At 38.4% G+C, this 19,095-nt stretch overlaps 1 protein-coding gene across 4 annotated transcripts; it reads right to left on the reverse strand.

Moving 5' to 3' along the window:
* Positions 1 to 1,394: 1,394 nt before the first annotated feature.
* LOC108990118 (protein-tyrosine sulfotransferase-like) lies at positions 1,395 to 18,179 on the reverse strand. Of its 4 annotated transcripts, XM_035685434.1 has the most exons (14): positions 17,618 to 17,748; positions 17,490 to 17,528; positions 17,281 to 17,366; positions 16,685 to 16,862; positions 16,517 to 16,588; positions 15,290 to 15,578; positions 14,283 to 14,423; positions 13,913 to 14,017; positions 13,653 to 13,800; positions 5,967 to 6,016; positions 5,799 to 5,867; positions 5,601 to 5,720; positions 4,104 to 4,238; positions 1,395 to 2,092 (listed from the first exon to the last, which is right to left on the reverse strand). In XM_035685434.1, the coding sequence occupies exons 3-14, from the start codon at positions 17,336 to 17,338 to the stop codon at positions 1,964 to 1,966; spliced, it is 1,494 nt and encodes a 497-aa protein (XP_035541327.1). In that variant the 5' UTR covers positions 17,339 to 17,366; positions 17,490 to 17,528; positions 17,618 to 17,748; the 3' UTR covers positions 1,395 to 1,963. The 4 variants fall into 4 exon arrangements, with proteins under 4 accessions (XP_035541327.1, XP_018819531.1, XP_035541328.1 ...); XM_018963986.2 differs by lacking the exons at positions 17,490 to 17,528; positions 17,618 to 17,748 and adding an exon at positions 17,826 to 18,179; XM_035685435.1 differs by lacking the exon at positions 17,490 to 17,528.
* Between the last annotated feature and the right edge of the window lie 916 nt (positions 18,180 to 19,095).

The following is a 19,095-nucleotide window of genomic DNA, read 5'->3' on the forward strand; positions in this document are numbered from 1 at the left end:
AATGTACAATACTGCTGCATATTTTAGAATTGTAAATATCATTTATTATATATATATATATACACATATATTCTAAAATTAGGGTTTAGATTTCTTATAAATAAAATATTACCATTCAACTTTCCATATATTTTTACATGAAATATCCTGTCATTTTCGTATAAATTCTTTGTATTGAGTTCACTCATAATTTTCTTTTAAATTCTAGTAAATATAAGTCGTTTGAGTTGATTATGAATAAGGTAGCAAATCAAACAATAATTCTAATTTATTACGACATCAATGAATTATCATATTCAGATACAGAGTTACAGTATGTAAATCTTGCACATTATTTTTTTAAATGCACTATATTAAAAATATTTTTTTTTTTCAAAAAGAATGTGACTTGCACACTTAAAAGAGTACACAAATCATACCTATTTTTATAGGAGAAATGATACTTGCAGTCGTGAGTGTACAAGTGCTGTGCAGTCATTTTGAAAAAAGTGAATAAATATAGAACACACATAAAAAGAAATTAATTTTTTAATAATAGACCCCACTCTTTTTCAAAGTGATTGTATGATATTTACATATTTCACGATTATATATAGCATTACTCTTTTTATAGATATAAAGAATTGTAGAGATTGATTCATAGAGAAGTTATTATTACAAATAAATATAAATGGAGTGGATGGGGATGAGGAGAGGACGTGGCTCTGAATAGTTTAGAATCATTTGAACGCGGCGTGATTAGTGAGATCACCGACAGTTGCTACATGGCTTGAAATCATTCATTGTTTAGTGGGACATTCACATGTTCCATAGTCATTTTGCTTGCCCTGCATTTTGGCCCCTTTCTTTCTTAATTTAATTCTTTATATTTTAAAAGAGATTTTATTATTATTATTATTATTATTATTTTATTTGTGGACTTAAAAATTATGAGAAGTTTGTCTATTAGTTTGCTTTTTGCTAAGAATACAAAGTATAATGGATAGATCCATCAAAGATCATTTATTCTTAATCCAATCATTCCTTTTGAGATACGAAATGATCAAAACATCTCATTTTTACAACCCTCTTACAAAGCAATCATTTCAATCATACCACTTCACTAAAACTACCATCTACTTCACTTATAAACAACATATGCCTAGCTTGTATCCGTTGTTTTTTAAATGAAAAATTCTTTTCATCAGTCACTATTCACTATCCCACATCTCATACCTTATGAAAAACACCCTCACATTCTATGAAAAAGCTATAATTGTGAGGTGTGCGACTAAATAGTGGCTGATGTACTTAAATAATTGGAGTAGGCAACAGGCTACAGCAGACACCTTTAAAGAGAAATCATGGCCACGAGAAACCAATCAATTGGAGTAGGCAGAGCAGAGCAGAGCAGATGCCTCAAACATATTAAGCAACTTCTCAAATAGATTGCGAACATAATGTCCTTTGATCTTATAATCAAAGAATTGGCTTTTGACAGCTCCAAGATATGTTACATGTAATCATGTATTAATTCCATCCAACCCATAAGAAAATGGTTACCCAACATTAAAAAAAAGATGAGGTACTAAACCTATATTCTGTCTTAGGTCCAAGGTGCTCCTCCAAAGTCATCTAAAGGGTAAATATATAACAGCTAGAAACAGCCACAACACTCCAGCACGATTGTAAAAGTATGAACTGCTCACTTCACAGCATTGATAATTTAAGAGGAAAACCCAACTGCATAAGTGCCTTGACCAATCATTTTCTGTGCAATACATCATGAGGGCAATGTTGAAAAGCAATATCATAAAACTTTCACTTTGCACAAAATAATTGGTCCATGGTTGAGCTTCTACTATGCGCGGCTCGGGCTCGGGCTCGAGCTTGAGCTGAGACACTAAAATGAAAACAACCACTCTATGGCATCTCTCGATTTTTGTAAGCCCTGCAACCCCTACGATTTGTGATTGAATAACATTTATATCTTAATTTTGGATGTTCTTCTTCTTGAATTTACAAAAAGAAAGAGTAAGATCAGGGTCGTGGCCAATGCAAAGACTTTCCATAGCACAGCTCCATCCGAGTTGTTAAACATGCTATCCCACTTCTGCAATTTACAATATTACTAAATTAATCGACAATAGTAAGCATGCCACATGACCAAGGTGGTGGGCAGAAGTGAGTTAACTTCTCCACTACATCATGAAGTGATCTGAACATTACCAGGAACATCAAGTAAACAGATTCCCTATAGGCAGCCAATGATACAAAAAGCAGTACCCATAATAAGTAGCTAGTTGCTAGAGAATGCAAATGATCTGATGTAGAGAGAACTTGAAGGATAACATACTCAATTGGCAATCTCAACATGTTAACAGATCAACCAACATGCAACCAACATGCGAAAGAACGATATCACAATTGTGTATTATTGTTTTTTTCAAGAATATTTTACCTTAACATGATAATTAAGAGCCCACAGAGATATATGGGAATTTGCATAGAACTTGGACTCTGAATTTGACTCCGAGTCAGCCCTAACTCTGGCTTGGGTCGGCTCCATTCTGCCTTATCGAAGCTGGAGTCGAAGTTAATATTTTGAGTCGTCAAAAAAAAAAAAAGAAAAAAAAAAGGGGAAGACCAGAGAAGAAATGCACCGCAGAGACCAAAAACAGAACAGACCATGAACCATCCAAAGATAAGTGTCTCTATCCCCTCCCTCTGCCTCAAACAAAGGCATTCAATCGAAATTCAAAAACATCCACAAAGCGCACAACCCACACCCACAAATAAAAACATAGGAGTTGATTTCTGCGGGCATTTGCACCTCCAATTCTCTACTAGAAAACCAACAATAACATTGAAAGTGCTTTGAAGACAAAGTTTGACGGATTTGTCTTCAATATCCCCAAACCCAAAACCAAAGCAGAATTAAAAAAAAAAAATGACAGCTTTAATAGAAATAAAATTCCCAAGAAAAGAATGTAAGAAAGATTTTGAGCCTTGGCCCCTCTTCTCTCCTTCGCTGTCTTCTTCTTCGTCCTCCCGTTCTCTCTCATTGGCCTGGGCTCTTTGGATTAAATCAATTCTGTTGTGAGAAATGGGTGGGCATGCAATTTTGAGAGAGAGAGGAGAAATGAAGTGAAATTAGGGTTAGGGCATAGGCAGAACAACGCTGTTTGGAAATGAGCAACATTAACATTTTTGTAAAAAAGTTTTTTGATAGGTAACGTTTTTGTAAAATCTAATGCCAATTTAGAGGGATATATGGTCTGATGGGGCTTGAACCTGGTGGCAACCTTTGGCTCATAAAACAAATGGTCTAACTAAATGAGCTACAAACAACATTTCTATAATTTATAAAATAAATAAAAGACTCAAGACACCAACATTCGATTTAACGAAGCTGGTTAGACTTGTCACTTTGTTAAGAATTCCAAAACCTCATCAATCTTCACCAATCATACACAAAGGAACTATTAGCTCTGGTGCTTCATTGGGTATTGGTAATGCATCAACCATACCAATCCAATTTTTAAACAAGCAAATGAAGTGTGTAGGATAATGAAGAACACCGCCACCAGCACCAGACAAGGCATTCAGTGGTTTGGCACTCCAACTCTGAATTTGGACAATTGTGAAAATGGAGTTTTGACTCTGAAAACTCCGACTCTGATTAGAACGAAATCAAATTGGAAGAGTACTAAAACAAAATCTATAAAATGATCCAAGCTACCACGATCCCTATACATTTCCCAATGATAGACAAGTTTAGTCAGCCAAGAAAAAAAAACGAAATGCAAGTCCATTTAATGGCAATAAACTTTAAAAGCAGAACCATTTACAAATTATTGGTTGACCTTGTTGAAGTCAACTGAACACTACCAAACATTAATTGCCAAGAAAAGATTTGAGATCTAACAAGCATTAAGCAATTAACTTCTTCTCCCAGGAATTATGGTTTCAGTTTTTGTAACAAACTTAACAGAGAGGCAAATAGCAAACGTGTAAGCACCAGTTGAAAGATATTCTGGTGCAATAATATGTTACAACACACCCCTGCCAAGCAAAATGTCATGGTCATAACTCATTAGTAAAAACCTGGACAGGAGGCTTACTATGGCAAAAAGCTTCTCCATTGTATGTTTGTGTTGCTTTGCAAAAATGTCTTGAGCATACTTGTAGAGCTCCAAATCAAGGCTGTTAAGTGATTTTATCTGCTGGAGAACCACTTCAGGAACGTGACGACGTCCCTGTAAAATTTGAAGGGTCAAAAGATTAGCAATAGGGAAGGACAGAAAAATTTTAAAACCTAGCATGTTAGTGACAGCAACTCCCAACAGTGAGGTAGCAGGTAAAATTAATATATCTTACGGCATGGACAATGAAGGTGTAAGCCTTGATACAAGGAGCATTCATACGAGAATTTAGAATTTTGATTAAAAATTTATAATCCCCTCCCCCTCTCTCCACATATATATATTTATATAGACTAAGTTTCAACTCAACTAAGTGACATGTAATATTCAATAATTTTTTTTATATAAGTAGGAAAGACATTTTTATTCATCATATGAAATAGGTGAAGTCCATGTACACAGGAAGTATACAAAAGAAACACATAATTACATTCTAGAAGCAAAAAATGAAAACCAAACAAAAAGCAGCCTGGAGTAAAACAGCAGAAGTGACAAAATAGCAAAACCAACAAACTTTTGACAATATATAAACTGGCAAACTATCAAGAACATAAACAAATGGGCATAAATCTAACCCACTAGAATGAAAGTGAAGTACTAAATTAGACTAACCAAGAATTTAAAATCTTTGGATGAGAGAGAAGGATAAATAAACACTATTACATTTGAGCTGAAATCTGACATTAAAGAGAAATTCAACATAGCCATGCTTTCCAAACAAAAATGTTTATAGAATCTTGTAGTTATACGGTGAAACTTGATCCTGATAAAATCATGACCAAAGTTTAGGAACTTCTATCTACTTTTTCTACCCAGCAACCAAAACCAAAGAAACATACACATAACACCTTAAAACTATGGAAAGGCATCTCACTTTCATTAGGCAATAAAAGGAAAGGATAATGAGGAGTGGGTAGCAGTAGAAAAATACAGTGACCATTCTGAAATATAAAATGTTTGTATATGTATGTATTCAAGCAATCGAATCATAAATAATTCAACCAAATGACAAATGTTACAGCCCAGGGAGGCCCAAGCCACATCTGAGCCTATACTCCAAAAGGACCAGTCAATAATACAATTGGAGCCCCATTGGAACCATTATAAATAGCAAGAACTTCTCCTTCCCAGGCAAGGTGGGATCCTATACACCACCTACCTTTATCACTTATCATTCAATATGGGGTATCACAACAAATATTCAAAGTTTACTACTATTCACCAACTCTTCCATGACACAAACTCAAATTAAAATTTTTATCTTTTAACTAACAAAAGAGGAATCCCTCAATGGTAGCATAGAAGTAAAAGAAGAACAGTAGAATAAGATAGGAATCATAACATACTATATGCTGATGGCTTGATGCTACATGCAGCAGTATATACATCATTGGCATCAAATAGACAAAAATATACCTCCTTTGAAAAGTTTGCAGGGGAGATTCTCTTCAAAGAAGCAGTGCGCCGGCGCCCTTGCTCCTTCCTTAGACTAGAGATGCAGACTTCATAAGCTTCCATAAGTTTTTCCACAGTCATCTAAGATAGTGAAGGAGATCTAAGTAAATGTGTAAATGATCACATCTTGATTTGTGGATGGCATGCAAAGTAACTTACATTTTGTTTAGTTGCTTCACCATTTTCAGTGGAAGCAACCTGACTTGCATTGTGGTCAACACTGCTATTCTGCATGCAAGAAAAATGCAGTAAGGAACCTACTGTAATTGCATTCCAACCACCACACATTTCACTAACAACAAGCAAGGGTCTTCTGCTGCTGCTAACCTGGTGGTCATCATTTTCAAGCTCAGAATCTGACAACAAAGAGCTCTGTTCTGCAGCACAAGAAGATAAACTTGACTGGTGCTATGTACAAAGTGATCTAAATCATAATCATGAAATAACATAATAAATTCAGGCATTTATGCATAATTCACTATACATGATTTTTCTTCTTTTTGATAAGTAATCAATAGGTTTTATTGATAGAAAGCAATAGGGTGTAGCCCAAGTACATAGGATGAATACAAGAGAAAACACGTATCTAGGATTTACAACGCATCTAGTCATAAAGTTTCAACTATAATAAGAGATAATAGCCACATTCTTCGAATAAGACCAAGATTTTCTAATTCAGACTGCAGACCAACATGAAATGCAAGACTCAATGGGTTAAAAGTTTGGACTGGATGTTTGTAAAAGAATACTAGTGCCACACTTTCTACTCTATATTTTTCTATCGAATTCAGCAGTGATTTTCAAACTAAGAAAGATGCTTGCCTGATGAGTGTAAAGTCTCGCAGATGTTCAAACTGAATGTGATATATTAAGGACAAAATTTACCATAACTATACTTTCTAAGTTTTATTTTTATTTTTTTGTAAGTACTATACTCTTCTAAGTTAATACAAGAGCGGCATATCCCGCTTTGTGCTAATATGAAAATATTGGAACCCTATAGAAATTTTCACATTTAAATGGAAAGAAGAGTAAAAGCAATATTACTGTTATCCAGAATACCAAAAGAAAAAGCTTCAGACTCCAAATTCGAGAATACAGATGTAATGGGCCTAGCATATTGAGCCCAGTAAACTGTAATCTATACCATGTTACAGCATCTACCAAAATCTTAAGCCATTAATTGGAGAGATAGCATGAGAAAAGAAAAAGAAAAGAAGAAGCTTTTTAAGCTGTTAGATAGAGAGATCCAACTTCGTGATATGAAGCCAAATCATAATCCAAAGCCAATCAATGCAGGACTCTCAAGCGCAATCTCCAAAAATGAAACCCTCGTGATCCAAAAAACAGAAAACATCCGTAGCATGAAGCACTCCACAAGGAAAAGACACAAGAAAAAAATTCCAAAAGAAAATGAGCTCTAAAGAGTTTACAGATTAGAAAACCAGAAGACAAGTCTACAATGATAAGGAATAACTAAAAGAACAAATACTGAAGGCAAGTTTCATCAAGTTATATGAACTACTGAGCAACAAGTAGTGCTCAACAGATAACAATCAGCTAAGATTATCAACTTCTTTTGACCACCTCAAATACTACAGCATGAGAATACAAGTAATAATGTAGCATACATTCAGAATGACAATGATAATGGACTTGCATTTCAGTCACTAGAACATCATAAGCAAGTTGGTTTGAGAGGCCTTTTGAAGAGTTAGAAATCCGGAAAGTGGTATTTTGCATGGTGGGTGACAAAGCTCCAGGTCCAGATGGATACACTATGTTCATACTTGCTAGGAAGTGGATAGAGATGACAACATGGGAGTCTTTCATGAGTTGCATGAAAGGGGAAGGCTCGAGAGTCTCAATGCAACTTTCATTGCTCTCATACAAAAAAAAACCAGTTGCAGTTGATGTAGAAGATTTTTTTTTGATGAATAAGAGAATTTTATTTGAGATAAGTAACAAGGCAAAGCCATATATAGTTGAGGTAGAAGATTATCGTCCCATTAGTTTTGTGAATGGGATATACAAAATCCTCTAGAAGGTTTTGGCGAATCAAATAAGCACAATGATGAAGAAGATAATTTTGAAGCCCCAACATACCTTTGTAAGAGGTAGATAGATCCTTGATTTGGCCATCACTGCCAATGAATGCTAGGATAGTACACTTAGGTCGGGGGGAAATGGGACTATTTGCAAGCTTGATATGGATGAGGCTTATGACTGAGTCAATTGCAAATATTTGTTACACATGCTAGAGAGATGTGGTCTCAATGAGAAATGGTGCTCTTGCATTAAATGTAGTATCTCCACCTTATGCTTCTATCTTGATGAACAGCACACTGGTGGGCTTCTCTCCAAAAGCTCTCAAGGCTTGAGACAAGGTGATCCCTATCTCCATTAATTTTTGTTTTCTTAATGGAAGCTACTAAAATGATTTTAGGTATTGTAGAGGGTGGATTCCTCTCAAGATTTTCAATGGGGGAAGCAAGAGCTGGCATACTAAATATTTCTCCTCTTATTTGCAGGCAATACTCTCATTTTTTGTGGGGCCAACCATGATGTTCAAGTGTTAAGAGCACTCTTACTTTGCTTTGAAGTTGTGCATGGATTGAAAGTTAATCTAGCAAGTATGAATTAGTTCTGGCAAAAAATTGTCCCAAATGTGGAGAGCTTTGCTCTCATTACGGGGTGCAAGCTTCACCCTTGCCCATGAAATATCTCAATCTTGGGTATTTGCTTCATTCATGTCAAGTCTATTTGGGGCGAGCTGTTGAGAAAGATGGCTAGCTAGAAAAGGACGTACTTATCCAAAGGTGGCAGAGTCACGTTAATAAAAAGTACTTTCTCCAACTTGCCTATCTATTTCCTTTCATTGTTTCCCTTGTGGAGAGCTTTGCTCTCATTATGGGGTGCAAGCTTCACCCTTGCACATGAAATATCTCAATCTTGGGTACTTGCTTCATTCATGTCAAGTCTATTTGGGGTAAGCTGTTGAGAAAGATGGCTAGCTAGAAAAGACGTACTTATCCAAAGGTGGTAGAGTCACGTTAATAAAAAGTACTTTCTCCAACTTGCCTACCTATTTCCTTTCATTGTTTTTTTTTCTTTAATAAGTAAAAATATTATATATATAAATCAATAGGAGTAACCAAGTATACTGGACGTATACAAGAAAACACCTAACCCATACAAGAGAGCTCCTAATGACCCAAAAATTCCATGAAACCTACCCAAAATACACCAAGCCCGAATTGGACACACCTCCCCAACCCCAACCCCTTGTTTCCATAAAACTAATCCTCTACCAGAACATCCCACAACGAGATCGTCTTCACAGTGCCCTCCATTTATTCTTCCCTCAACTTGAGCTATCTCCCCTAGCATTGTAGTTGATTGAACATAGAAGACACTTTAACTCTTTGCTTTTCTTAAAATGTGATTTGGTTTCAAGCACGTGACTAGCCTCAATCGCAGTGAGTAGAGCTTTAAATTGATCTTCATATTCTCCCTGTTCTCCATATGAAAGCCCTAGGATTTACTGAATTCCATTAACTTTATTCAGAACCCAATCTAATGGTAAACCCACTATATCGTTTAACGGAAGGATAGAAACCAAGGGAACGACATTATCTCCAGCCACCGTACCCAGCTGCACTCCCAATTCCAAACCTTCCCCACATGAGGTACCAACGACAAACCGCTAGTGTCCATTGTTTCTGCCACCATTACAGGTTCTTTCCCTCCACCAACATTGCTTGACTTTGCATCACCCCCCAACGATCCTTGTCGTGTCGCTTTATCTGGCCCTATTGTTCCCTCCGTAACACAGGAAGGGTAAGCACTACCTTTTGTAACCCCGTTTGAATCCTCCAAAAGAAGTTTGACTGTTTCTTCCAAAATATTCGAGACCCTAGAGGGTCCCCCCCGTCTTCAACTAAGGATGAACCCTGGACAGAAGTACCAACCCCATTTGCATATGGTAATTGAGGTCCTACAACTCCCTCAGAAGGCATAGTGACACTGGCATGGACAAAGATGCCAACGTCCAACGACCCTATCTGTGTCTATCTATGCCGGCACACTTGTGGCCTTCAAACCCAAAGGATCTACCCCCCGCCCTCCCTCATCCATGCTCGGCCCACTGCCAAAACCCACAACAAAATCCAGCCCCTTATCCACTTTAATCATCAGATATCTCACATACTCCATAACTCCCTTCAATTGAGCTTTGACATCCCACAAGACCCCCTCCACCTCTCCCAATGTCACATAACGGCCTTTGTCTCCTACAAGTGCCTTACTCTTTCCTTCTGCCGCTGAGCTGTTCTCGATCGGACTACCCGCCAATGACCTCAACACTGTAGCGTACGAAGCACTTTGACTGAGGACGACCTTCCCACTGTTTTTCCAAACTCCCCAGTAACACTTCGAATGGACTGCAGAAAGCCTTTCCATCCAATGCCATTAGTGCCCTCTGGAATCACCAACAATCATTTCCTCCTTCCATTCCAGAATTCTGAGAGTTGCAGAAAGCTGCCCTTTGCGTTAGCATGATGTTGAATGATAAAAATTCCATTACCCATCCTTAACTCTCTGAAGAAACCTTAATGACAGATAAGTTCTAAACAATCCTCAATCCCCTTAGCCACCCACGAAGCTGTCATCCCCCCTAGACACATGAACTTAGCTATCCTTTTGCTACGTTCAGAAATACGAAAAGTATTTCTTCCCTTTTTCGTAAAAACAAAAGTTTTTTATTCCACTCTCAACCACCTCTCGCCTTCCAACTGAGACGAGTCCACACCGCGTGTCATCATCGTCAAATCCCTCTGTGTCCACTGCTCCTTACTGCTCCAACTTCATCTTCTTAAAGTAAAAGAATAGAGCTTCATCCAAGTCGGTTTTTGCAGAAAAACCCGGTTGCCGGAGAGGGGGTTAACGCCAAACGTCCCTCGGCGGAGTTGTCGGGGCCCCTCGACCTTATCTATGCTGGCAGTGAAGGGTCACACACCGTTCTAGAGTGGGAGAGGGTGGCGGCATTTTGTAGGGAGATAAAGTCAGATCTGGTTTTGGCGACAGAGGCAGACGACGGAGAGACGGAGGTAGAGACAGACACCGAAGACAGAGACAGAGGCAGAGACAGGGACAAATGACGGCAACAGACGGCACAGAAGGACTACACAGAAGCTGCGAAATCCGGTCGCTGGAGGGAGGACCGACACCAGCCGGCCCTCAACGGCAGTGCCAAGGCCAGTCAACTAAGTCTGTTGCGGTGGTGAGATGCCACACGCAGGCTAGGGTGGGGGAGGGGTGGCGGCGGGTCTAGGTGTTTAGGGTTCTCTCTCGCTTTTACTGTTGCGGGTCTATCACTATCAAAAGCAGCAATAGCTGTCAAAAGGGTCTCTCTGAAATAAAAACTTGACTACAAAGTAACATGTTATGCAATTTAACTTCACCCAATTCCATAGAGATTGCTTACCATCTTGTCTTTACCTTTACAACCAATAGGACTACAAAAACACAATACCTGATTCCTTTCATTGTTTCCCCTTCCACTACAATGGGATTTCTTATAGGGGATGGCTTGCACTCCGATTCTAGAAGGTTGGGGAGTCCAAAATTTGGTGGTGTTCAACAAGGCTCTTTTGGACAAATGGTTGTAGAGATACCAGCATGAAAGGGGGCATTATGGACAGCTGTTATAGAATAAAAATATGGGGGTACCTAGGGAGTAAGGGTGCTACCCGCCCTATACGAATAGGTAACCATCCATCCAGCACCCCTTCCACACCTAGGCAGGGTGACCGTCAACATCCGCTTGGCGGGCAGATAGACGCCACCAGTCCACCGTCCGGCCACCTTGTCCGACAACACATTTTTCACAAAAAAAATCCAAAAAAATCGCATATACATCATAACATTAGAAAAATTGCACAAAGCCAACAAATCGCATAGATCAGACCCATGGCCGCGGCCATGTCATAAAGATCTGTGCATAGATTTGAAGATATGTGGGCAGATCTTTATGGCCCACTGTCGCGTCCATGGGTCATAAAACTCGTAGACCCATGGATCTTTAACTTACATATCCACGGTGTTGACCATGGTCTTGAGTCGTAGAGACCCACGGCCAAGCCATAGTCTTTCCATCATAGACTGTAGCTTGGCCATGACCCACGACAATGGAGAGATGCCTGGCCAAGGGGAGGAAGAGAAGTGATGAGGAGAGAAATGAGAGAGAAGAGAAGAGAGAGGAGAAAGAAAAGAGAGAAAGGAGAAAGAAGAGGAGAGAAAAGAGAACATAAGAAATGAGAGAAAGAGAGGAGATAAATGAGAGGGAGAAAAAGAGGTAGAGGGCACAATCTTCAAAACCGGACCGGTTGAAATGAGAGGGAGAAAAAGAGGTAGAGGGCACAATCTTCAAAACCGGACCGGTTGAAATGAGAGGGAGAAAAAGAGGTAGAGGGCACAGTCTTCAAAACCGGACCAACCGGTCCGGTTTTCCCGTTTCCCGGTTTAAATTTACAACCCTAGTGTAAGGGCCCTAAAGGAAGCCTTCCCAAGAATCTTCGAAATTACCTGGATGCAATAAGCCTCATTTCTATATCAGGAGGACTTATCTAGCTTATTTCCTCAACAGAATGTCATATTTCTTAGAGCCACATAAGTAGGGGAAGTCGACACACTTGGGAGTTCTTCAATCTTGTGTGCTCTAGTAGAGTGGGGGACATTGACAAGATCTTTTCATGTCCTTCAAAGAATGGGAGATTCGCAGTCTGCTCATTCTATAAGTTTCTCATTATGCAAAACATAAATTCATTCCCAAGGAATAAATCTGAAAGACTAAGGCTCCCTAACTGCTTTCTTTGCATGGATGACCTCCTTAAAGAAGATCCTCACCATAGACAATCTCAGGAAACATCGAATCATTATGGACTAGTGTTGTATGTGCAAAAAGAGTGGGGAGTCCATTGATCACTCATTATTTCATTGAGAAGTTGCCACAATGCTATGTAAAGACTTCTTTACTGTGGGTTGGCTCGGGTGATGCCGAGAAGGGTGGTTAACTTTCTAGCAAGTTGGAGAGGCCTCCATGGGAATTCACAAATTGCAGTAATTTGGAAGATGGTCCCTATTTGCTTATGGTGGGGTCTATGGAGGGAGGGGAATGGAAGGATCTTCGAGGATCACGAGCAGACAATGGACAAGCTTAGAATTTTTTTTGTTAATACTTTATTCCATTGATCAATTGTATATAGCTCTATAGAGCCAAAGGGGCTATGAGGATAGCCATCACTTTCTTGTTTATCTAGATAATCACGCATAGGTGTTGCTCTTGTATATGTCCCGTGTAAATGGGTTATGCCTTTTTCTCTCATCACTAAAGTTCTTCTTTACCAATAAAAAGCAAGTGTCCATACCCAAGACGAAAATGGAAAGCTGAATAAACCCAGAATGCAAAACAAAAATGTTGAAGGTGATTGTGAAGTTCTACGACCAAGAGAACTCTTTTAAAGTTTAAAACAGTTGTCATCCTCTATCCTATCATATTTTCAGTTTGTCAATCCTCCTGTGCTCCGGCGCACAATACATTAAACTTAGAGAATTAGAATAAGTAGCTAAACTAAATGAAGTGGGGAAAGCAAAGGAAAGAAAAATTACTAAAATGATTGCATGGAATTTATTCGCATGCACACATTCAGCCTTCTTCCTTGGGAAGCAGCAGCATAACAGAGAGGCCCTATTTTTTTATAGGTAATCAAAAATTTTATTTTATTTTTATAAGTAGGTAATAAATAATTTTATTAAATAGTGCAAACGCTTAGTCCGAGTACAAAGAAGCAGAATAGAGATGCCCTTGCGATCAAAAATCATAATCATTCAAAATACCATCTTCAGAGAGAATCATGTTAACAAATTATTTACACCACCACTAAAAAGGCCATAATGATCTAATTTGACTTATTGGATTTGCTCCCCACAAGTTTATTTTGCCACCATACTAACCTGAATTTTCATTAGCTACGTTCTCCATGCTCATGGCTGATGCTCTCTGCTGGGAAATCACCTGTGCACCAACCACATTTGCAAACATTGTTGCAGATTCTTTGTGCTCCTCAGTGAGACCGACATATAACATATTGTCCAACCTCTTCTGCAAGATTTACAAGTATCTACCATGATATGCAACCATAAGGAGAAAAATATCAGAAAAACAGCACTAGAACTTGAGATTATTCACAGCCTATAGAACCTATGTGTCTCACCTTTGCAACTTGAAGCACATGTTCACCAAGAATCTTATACTTCTGTACACAATGGCGCACCTCATGTGATTCTGGTAGATAAGAGTTGTTTGTCAATCCTGCAACCTGTCAATTAAACATAAAAATTACAAAAATTTGACGATTTATAGCCACGGAACCAAAATCTAGGGGTTACTAGACTAATTCCTGGGAGCCCAAATATATTGGTTCAAGTGACTTTTTTGGGCTAAATCTGTTTGGCGCAGACACATGGACAGACTAGTGCAAAAATGCTGAAAATACAAATCTCACCACAAATTTTGTTTTTCAGGAACAAAAAATGAAAGATACAAGAGCTCAATATCACTAGTAAGACTATATGCTGAAGTACCTGGAAAGTGGCTCCATTGTGAACAATATCATGCGCTATAGGGGTGTTGATGTATTCATGCAATGGCATAAAAATCTCATTCATGTCATATGAACCACTGCTCTTAATGTCATCTGAGCCTCTTTGTCTTCTAGCATCTCTCTATCCAAAAGTGTAAAAATACATAATACATATGCAACGGGGAGAAATACTGTAAGAATAACAAATAATCGATAACAGCAGTCCAAAGAACAACAATACAGTTCTGATCATCTTAGATCACAGCTTACAATGCCCACGTCTGATCAATGGATTGATTATTGAAGAGGAGGGGGGCACAAAGAGAGAGAGAGAGAGAGAGAGAGAGAGAGAGAGAGAGAGAGAGAGACCTTAAAAGGTAGATTAATGTGAGATTAATATCAATACATGGGTAAGGTATCATGGATTTACCAAGGGTTATTTTGCATTATCCTATTCATATACCTTGGAGCCATACGGATTGCATTACTTTGTGCACACTTCTACAACATTTGATATTCAAGATTTTGAATAACGGCCTATATTTAACTGAGAAGTCTTTGATACATGCATCACTGGGGGGTCACAATTCATACTCGCATTACTAGATACTTTCTTGAACTTATCAGGTTATCAACTTAACTAGCCAAAAAATATACCGATTTGGCTAACAGTACATGGTAAATAGCATCCCAATTTACTTACAAAAACAAAAAAAGAGAGAGAGAGAGAGAGAGAGAGCATTCGAATTGCCGAAATTCTCATCAGAAAGTCTTGCCATAAAAAACCTAGAAGATTTAAAAGGAAATGCGTAAATATTTTTATGCCTACTCCATAAAAGCATAAATTCAATTGAGTTTGGTGTTCTCACTGTCATTGATTGAAGCCTTTACAAAGAACATAAAGCAGTAAAGCGTAAAATGAAATTAAGCGAGACCCTGCAGTAGTTATATTAAGAAAATAACAAATGATGAATTTTGGAAAAAGGAAAAAAAAAAAAAAAAACTCACCCGAGCAAAGAGGTCTTCTCTCATCCATGGAACCAAATATTTCCATGGCCATATGTCCAGCGTACTAACTCCTCTCATCTTAGCCCGTAAACGCCCAGCCATTTGTGTTGCAGATGTTAAGTTAGGATGGACCAAAAATCTAGCAGCCACCTCCACTGAAAATTCGTAAGTACTGAAAACACGGTCAACTGGATTCCTAAGTATTGTCACCACAGAAGTTCTATGATTGGGAAGTTTGGACATCATGCTATAGTCATCATGAGTAACCAACAACCTGCACTTTGGCTTGCTGCACAGGATACAAAGGAAAACAAATCTGTAAGCAAAATAGTTGGTGGATAACTGAAAATTATAGTTCTATAGTACAACTATTTGAGTTGCTTTGGTAAAAGTTATCTGTTTCATTACCAATATTTAGGAAGAACATATTTGACAACACATTGAACTAGTGAAAGCACCTAAGCAATAGGTTTAATGATTCCAAGAGGTAGAATAGAAATTCCGCTCCAAAGCATATACATCACATATGACAACATGCAGCACTGTGGTATGTTAATGATCTTCCATATCGATCAAATACTTAAGAATATTTGTTAACTTCATTTTCTTGGCCTTGAACTGATTTTTATAGTTCTATTTTAACAGATTACAAAAGCGCACTTTTCTAAACTTTAAGCTCACACAAAAAGCACCAAGCACGCTTTTGTAAATGCACTTCTATTTTGTTAAGTGAAAGCGCTTCACTCAAGTGCGCTTTTACCAACGCTGATGAAGACTCCTCTCCTTCAAATTAAATTGTTTCCACCAAAAAAAAAAAAAAAAACCATATTAGACTAAAATATTGAATTTTTGCACAAGAGTTGCTCAACTTTCCCCTTCTCTATATTGTGTCCCACCACCATTCTACAAGTTGTTGTAAACAAAAATCCTCCACAACTAAAGCTCTGCAATCTCACAATCATTCTTGCCTTTAAATCTTTCAACCGGCTCATCTATCGAGTCCATGTACCTATAGCTTAAATTTCTTTTTATAAGTAATGTACCTATAGCTTAATTATCAAACACAACTAACAGGAATTGTCTGCCATTGAAGGCGCAACAATGGACTGAAAAGTAAATATTCAGACTAAGAGCAGGTTGATAAGCAACACTTGTCCAGATTTTCTTTTTTTTTTTGATCAGTCACTTGTCCAGATTTTCTAATGATAACAAAAAGAAAGATGGTACCTCGGATCAAACCGGAGCTTATCATAAGAACGGGGGCATTCCAGAGATTTAGAGTACACCTTTTTCAAGAAGCTGCAGGAATAACATATGTCCAGAAGCAAAAATTAATATGCTGTTAGAAGGCAAGTGACCAACCATTAGGTGACTTCATTATTGTATATGAATTACCAATGGAAATATGTTCTGCCTCCTGTTCTGGGGACATGGAGAAAAAACAGTAAATCCCGCAAGGTGTGTCTATCTTCTTTAAGTTCTTGATCAAGGGAAGAAAATGCCCACTTTTTTACAACTCTTTCACAATGCCCAAAATCATTCTTGATGGGAGAGGCATTTGCAAGTATTGAAGCTGGTAAATTTTAGAAAAAACAGTCAAAAACCAGCAGAGAAGCGATAGCCAAGTGAAAAATAAAAACATGGAAAAAATTATTAAGGGAAATATAAAAATAAAGCACTTTTAACCTACTAAAGATTAAAATATATACATAAAGAAAAAGGAAACGCCTATAAATAGTAATAAGCCAAATTTTAAAATTCACTTGTGGATTAATTTCATCTTCAAACCATACACACGAACATCACAAACATCCGTGCTAAAGGAATTACTTTGTAATCACAACTTTCTGAGCCTGGCATGCGAAATGAGTAAAGGATAGGAAAGAAAAGGAAAAACACACAGCAAAAGAATGATATAAGAAGCAGAGATTTAAAAAAAAAATAAGAAGAGGAAAAAAGGAATATTGGAATCGAATTGTGGCGATACATACCCAAACCCAGAAGCATCAGCAACATGGAGCATCTTAGAATACAAGCCACCCACCTCATCTTACTCCAACCGCTGCCAACCAAAAAACTAAAGCCACAATGCCCATAATTAAAACAAATATTAAAACTTATCATAAATGAAAAGCTTGCATAAAAGAAAAACTTAAAGGAACAGTAACGTGAAGAGCTGATAAGACCAAAAGAAATATACATTTTCCCTCTAGAGAGAACTGATCCTCGAATTATTTTCCTTCCAAATAAACACAAGCTCGTAATTTATTCGTAAAAAGAATCAAATAAGCAGAGAGAAATACGGAAAATTTTTAAAAAAACACCGACCAGTAATTTTCGAGCTTATGAACCGGAAATGGGAAAAGCCGAGCATCAAGTAATATAGATTCCACCAATGACCAAACGCACAGAAAACAAAACCCTAACAGAACCAAACGACAACGACAGAGCCGAAATTCAAACACGTAGACTCGAGGAACCGAGACAAGCATTAATCGCCAAAAAAGAGGAGGGAACAGAATTCGAATGGGCCTACCTGTACCGATTTTCGGGATCTCGTGCTCGTAAATCCCCCAAGCTATGTTGGGGCTCAAACGGACACCCCTCGCGATCAATGGGGGCCCACCTGAACCCCCCGGCCTTTTCGAACCTTCCGGAGATCCTCTCTCAAAAGGTTCACAAAGCTTTAATTTTCTCGACGGCCAAACGGAGGTTTTCTCGTTTAGAGAAACGAAAACAAGCCCAGATTTTCTGCCCTTCTCTATGGGGAACAGTCGGTTTTAGAAGTGCGGGGCTTTCGACATTGGACCTGTTTATTATGAAAATGCGCCATTAACAACACGGAATCAGAGGAGATTGCAATGATGCGAGGACCAAAAGGCATACTGCAGAGGACATAATGGCCCCTGCCAATGGGGTCACTTATTCAAATAATAATAATAATATTATTATAAAAAATTCAATCCTTTAGGAAAGGGAAAATTCTGGTCATCTCGTCGGGAGCTCCCGCCCTCCGGTTGTGATTTTTTTTTTTTATTTAATAATTTAGAAAATATTTTTAAATAATGTTTTAAATTTTTTATTCTTTTAAAAAATATTTAAAAATATTAATAAAATACATTTAAAAAAAAATCCAAATACATCAACGGGAGTAGCACTGTTCATCCGGGCCGGGATTTTCCGGAACCCAGACCGGAATGAACCCAGAAAACCGGATTCCGGTTTGGGTTCCGGCCCGAATCAAAACGGATCCGGAACCCGGATTGCAAAACTCGGACCAACACGGTCCGGGTACAGGTTGGGGACCCGGGTACCGGGTTAAAACCCGGTACCCGGGTCTTTTAAGATAATCTCGCGTTTGTCTGTTTGCCCCCCCCGACTCACCTCCCTCTCTCTCTCTCTCTCTCTTCTCTGGTTCTCTCTCTCGTTGCGTTGCGGCAAAAGCAGAAGCCCTAGGTCCCTAGCCGCCACCATCGTTTCATCGTCGCCCCATCTCTCTCGCCGTAGACCTTTGCCTCTAGATCTTTGTTCCGGTGCTCTCACTCTCTCGCTCGCTCGACGAAGAAACCCTAGCCTACCTCCCTCAGTGCCGACGAAGAAACCCGCCTCATCATCGTGACCCAAGGTTTGTTCTCTGCAATTTGGGTCCGTTTTATTCCAATTTGCGTCTATTTTATTACCTTGGAATGACGACGATGAAATGCTACGGCTTGTGTAGCTTTTATTCAGGTAAGATCTGGGTTTTGTTTTTGTTAAACATGGGTATAATGTATATGCTGTAAGTTTGATAGATCTGGGTTTTATTT

Source organism: Juglans regia, chromosome 14 (assembly GCF_001411555.2).
Source record: "Juglans regia cultivar Chandler chromosome 14, Walnut 2.0, whole genome shotgun sequence".
NCBI lineage: Eukaryota > Viridiplantae > Streptophyta > Magnoliopsida > Fagales > Juglandaceae > Juglans > Juglans regia.

What these genes read in the sequence shown, in the direction of transcription:
- LOC108990118 (XM_018963986.2), bottom strand. Translation starts at nt 17,338, where the DNA reads ATGAGGTGGGTGGCTTGTATTCTAAGATGCTCCATGTTGCTGATGCTT. An exon ending in AAGCTCCGGTTTGATCCGAG is followed by an intron (nt 15,579 to 16,516) that starts GTACCATCTTTC and finishes TATCCTGTGCAG; the next exon opens with CAAGCCAAAGTGCAGGTTGT. An exon ending in GTGAAGCAACTAAACAAAAT is followed by an intron (nt 5,721 to 5,798) that starts GTAAGTTACTTT and finishes TCACTATCTTAG; the next exon opens with ATGACTGTGGAAAAACTTAT.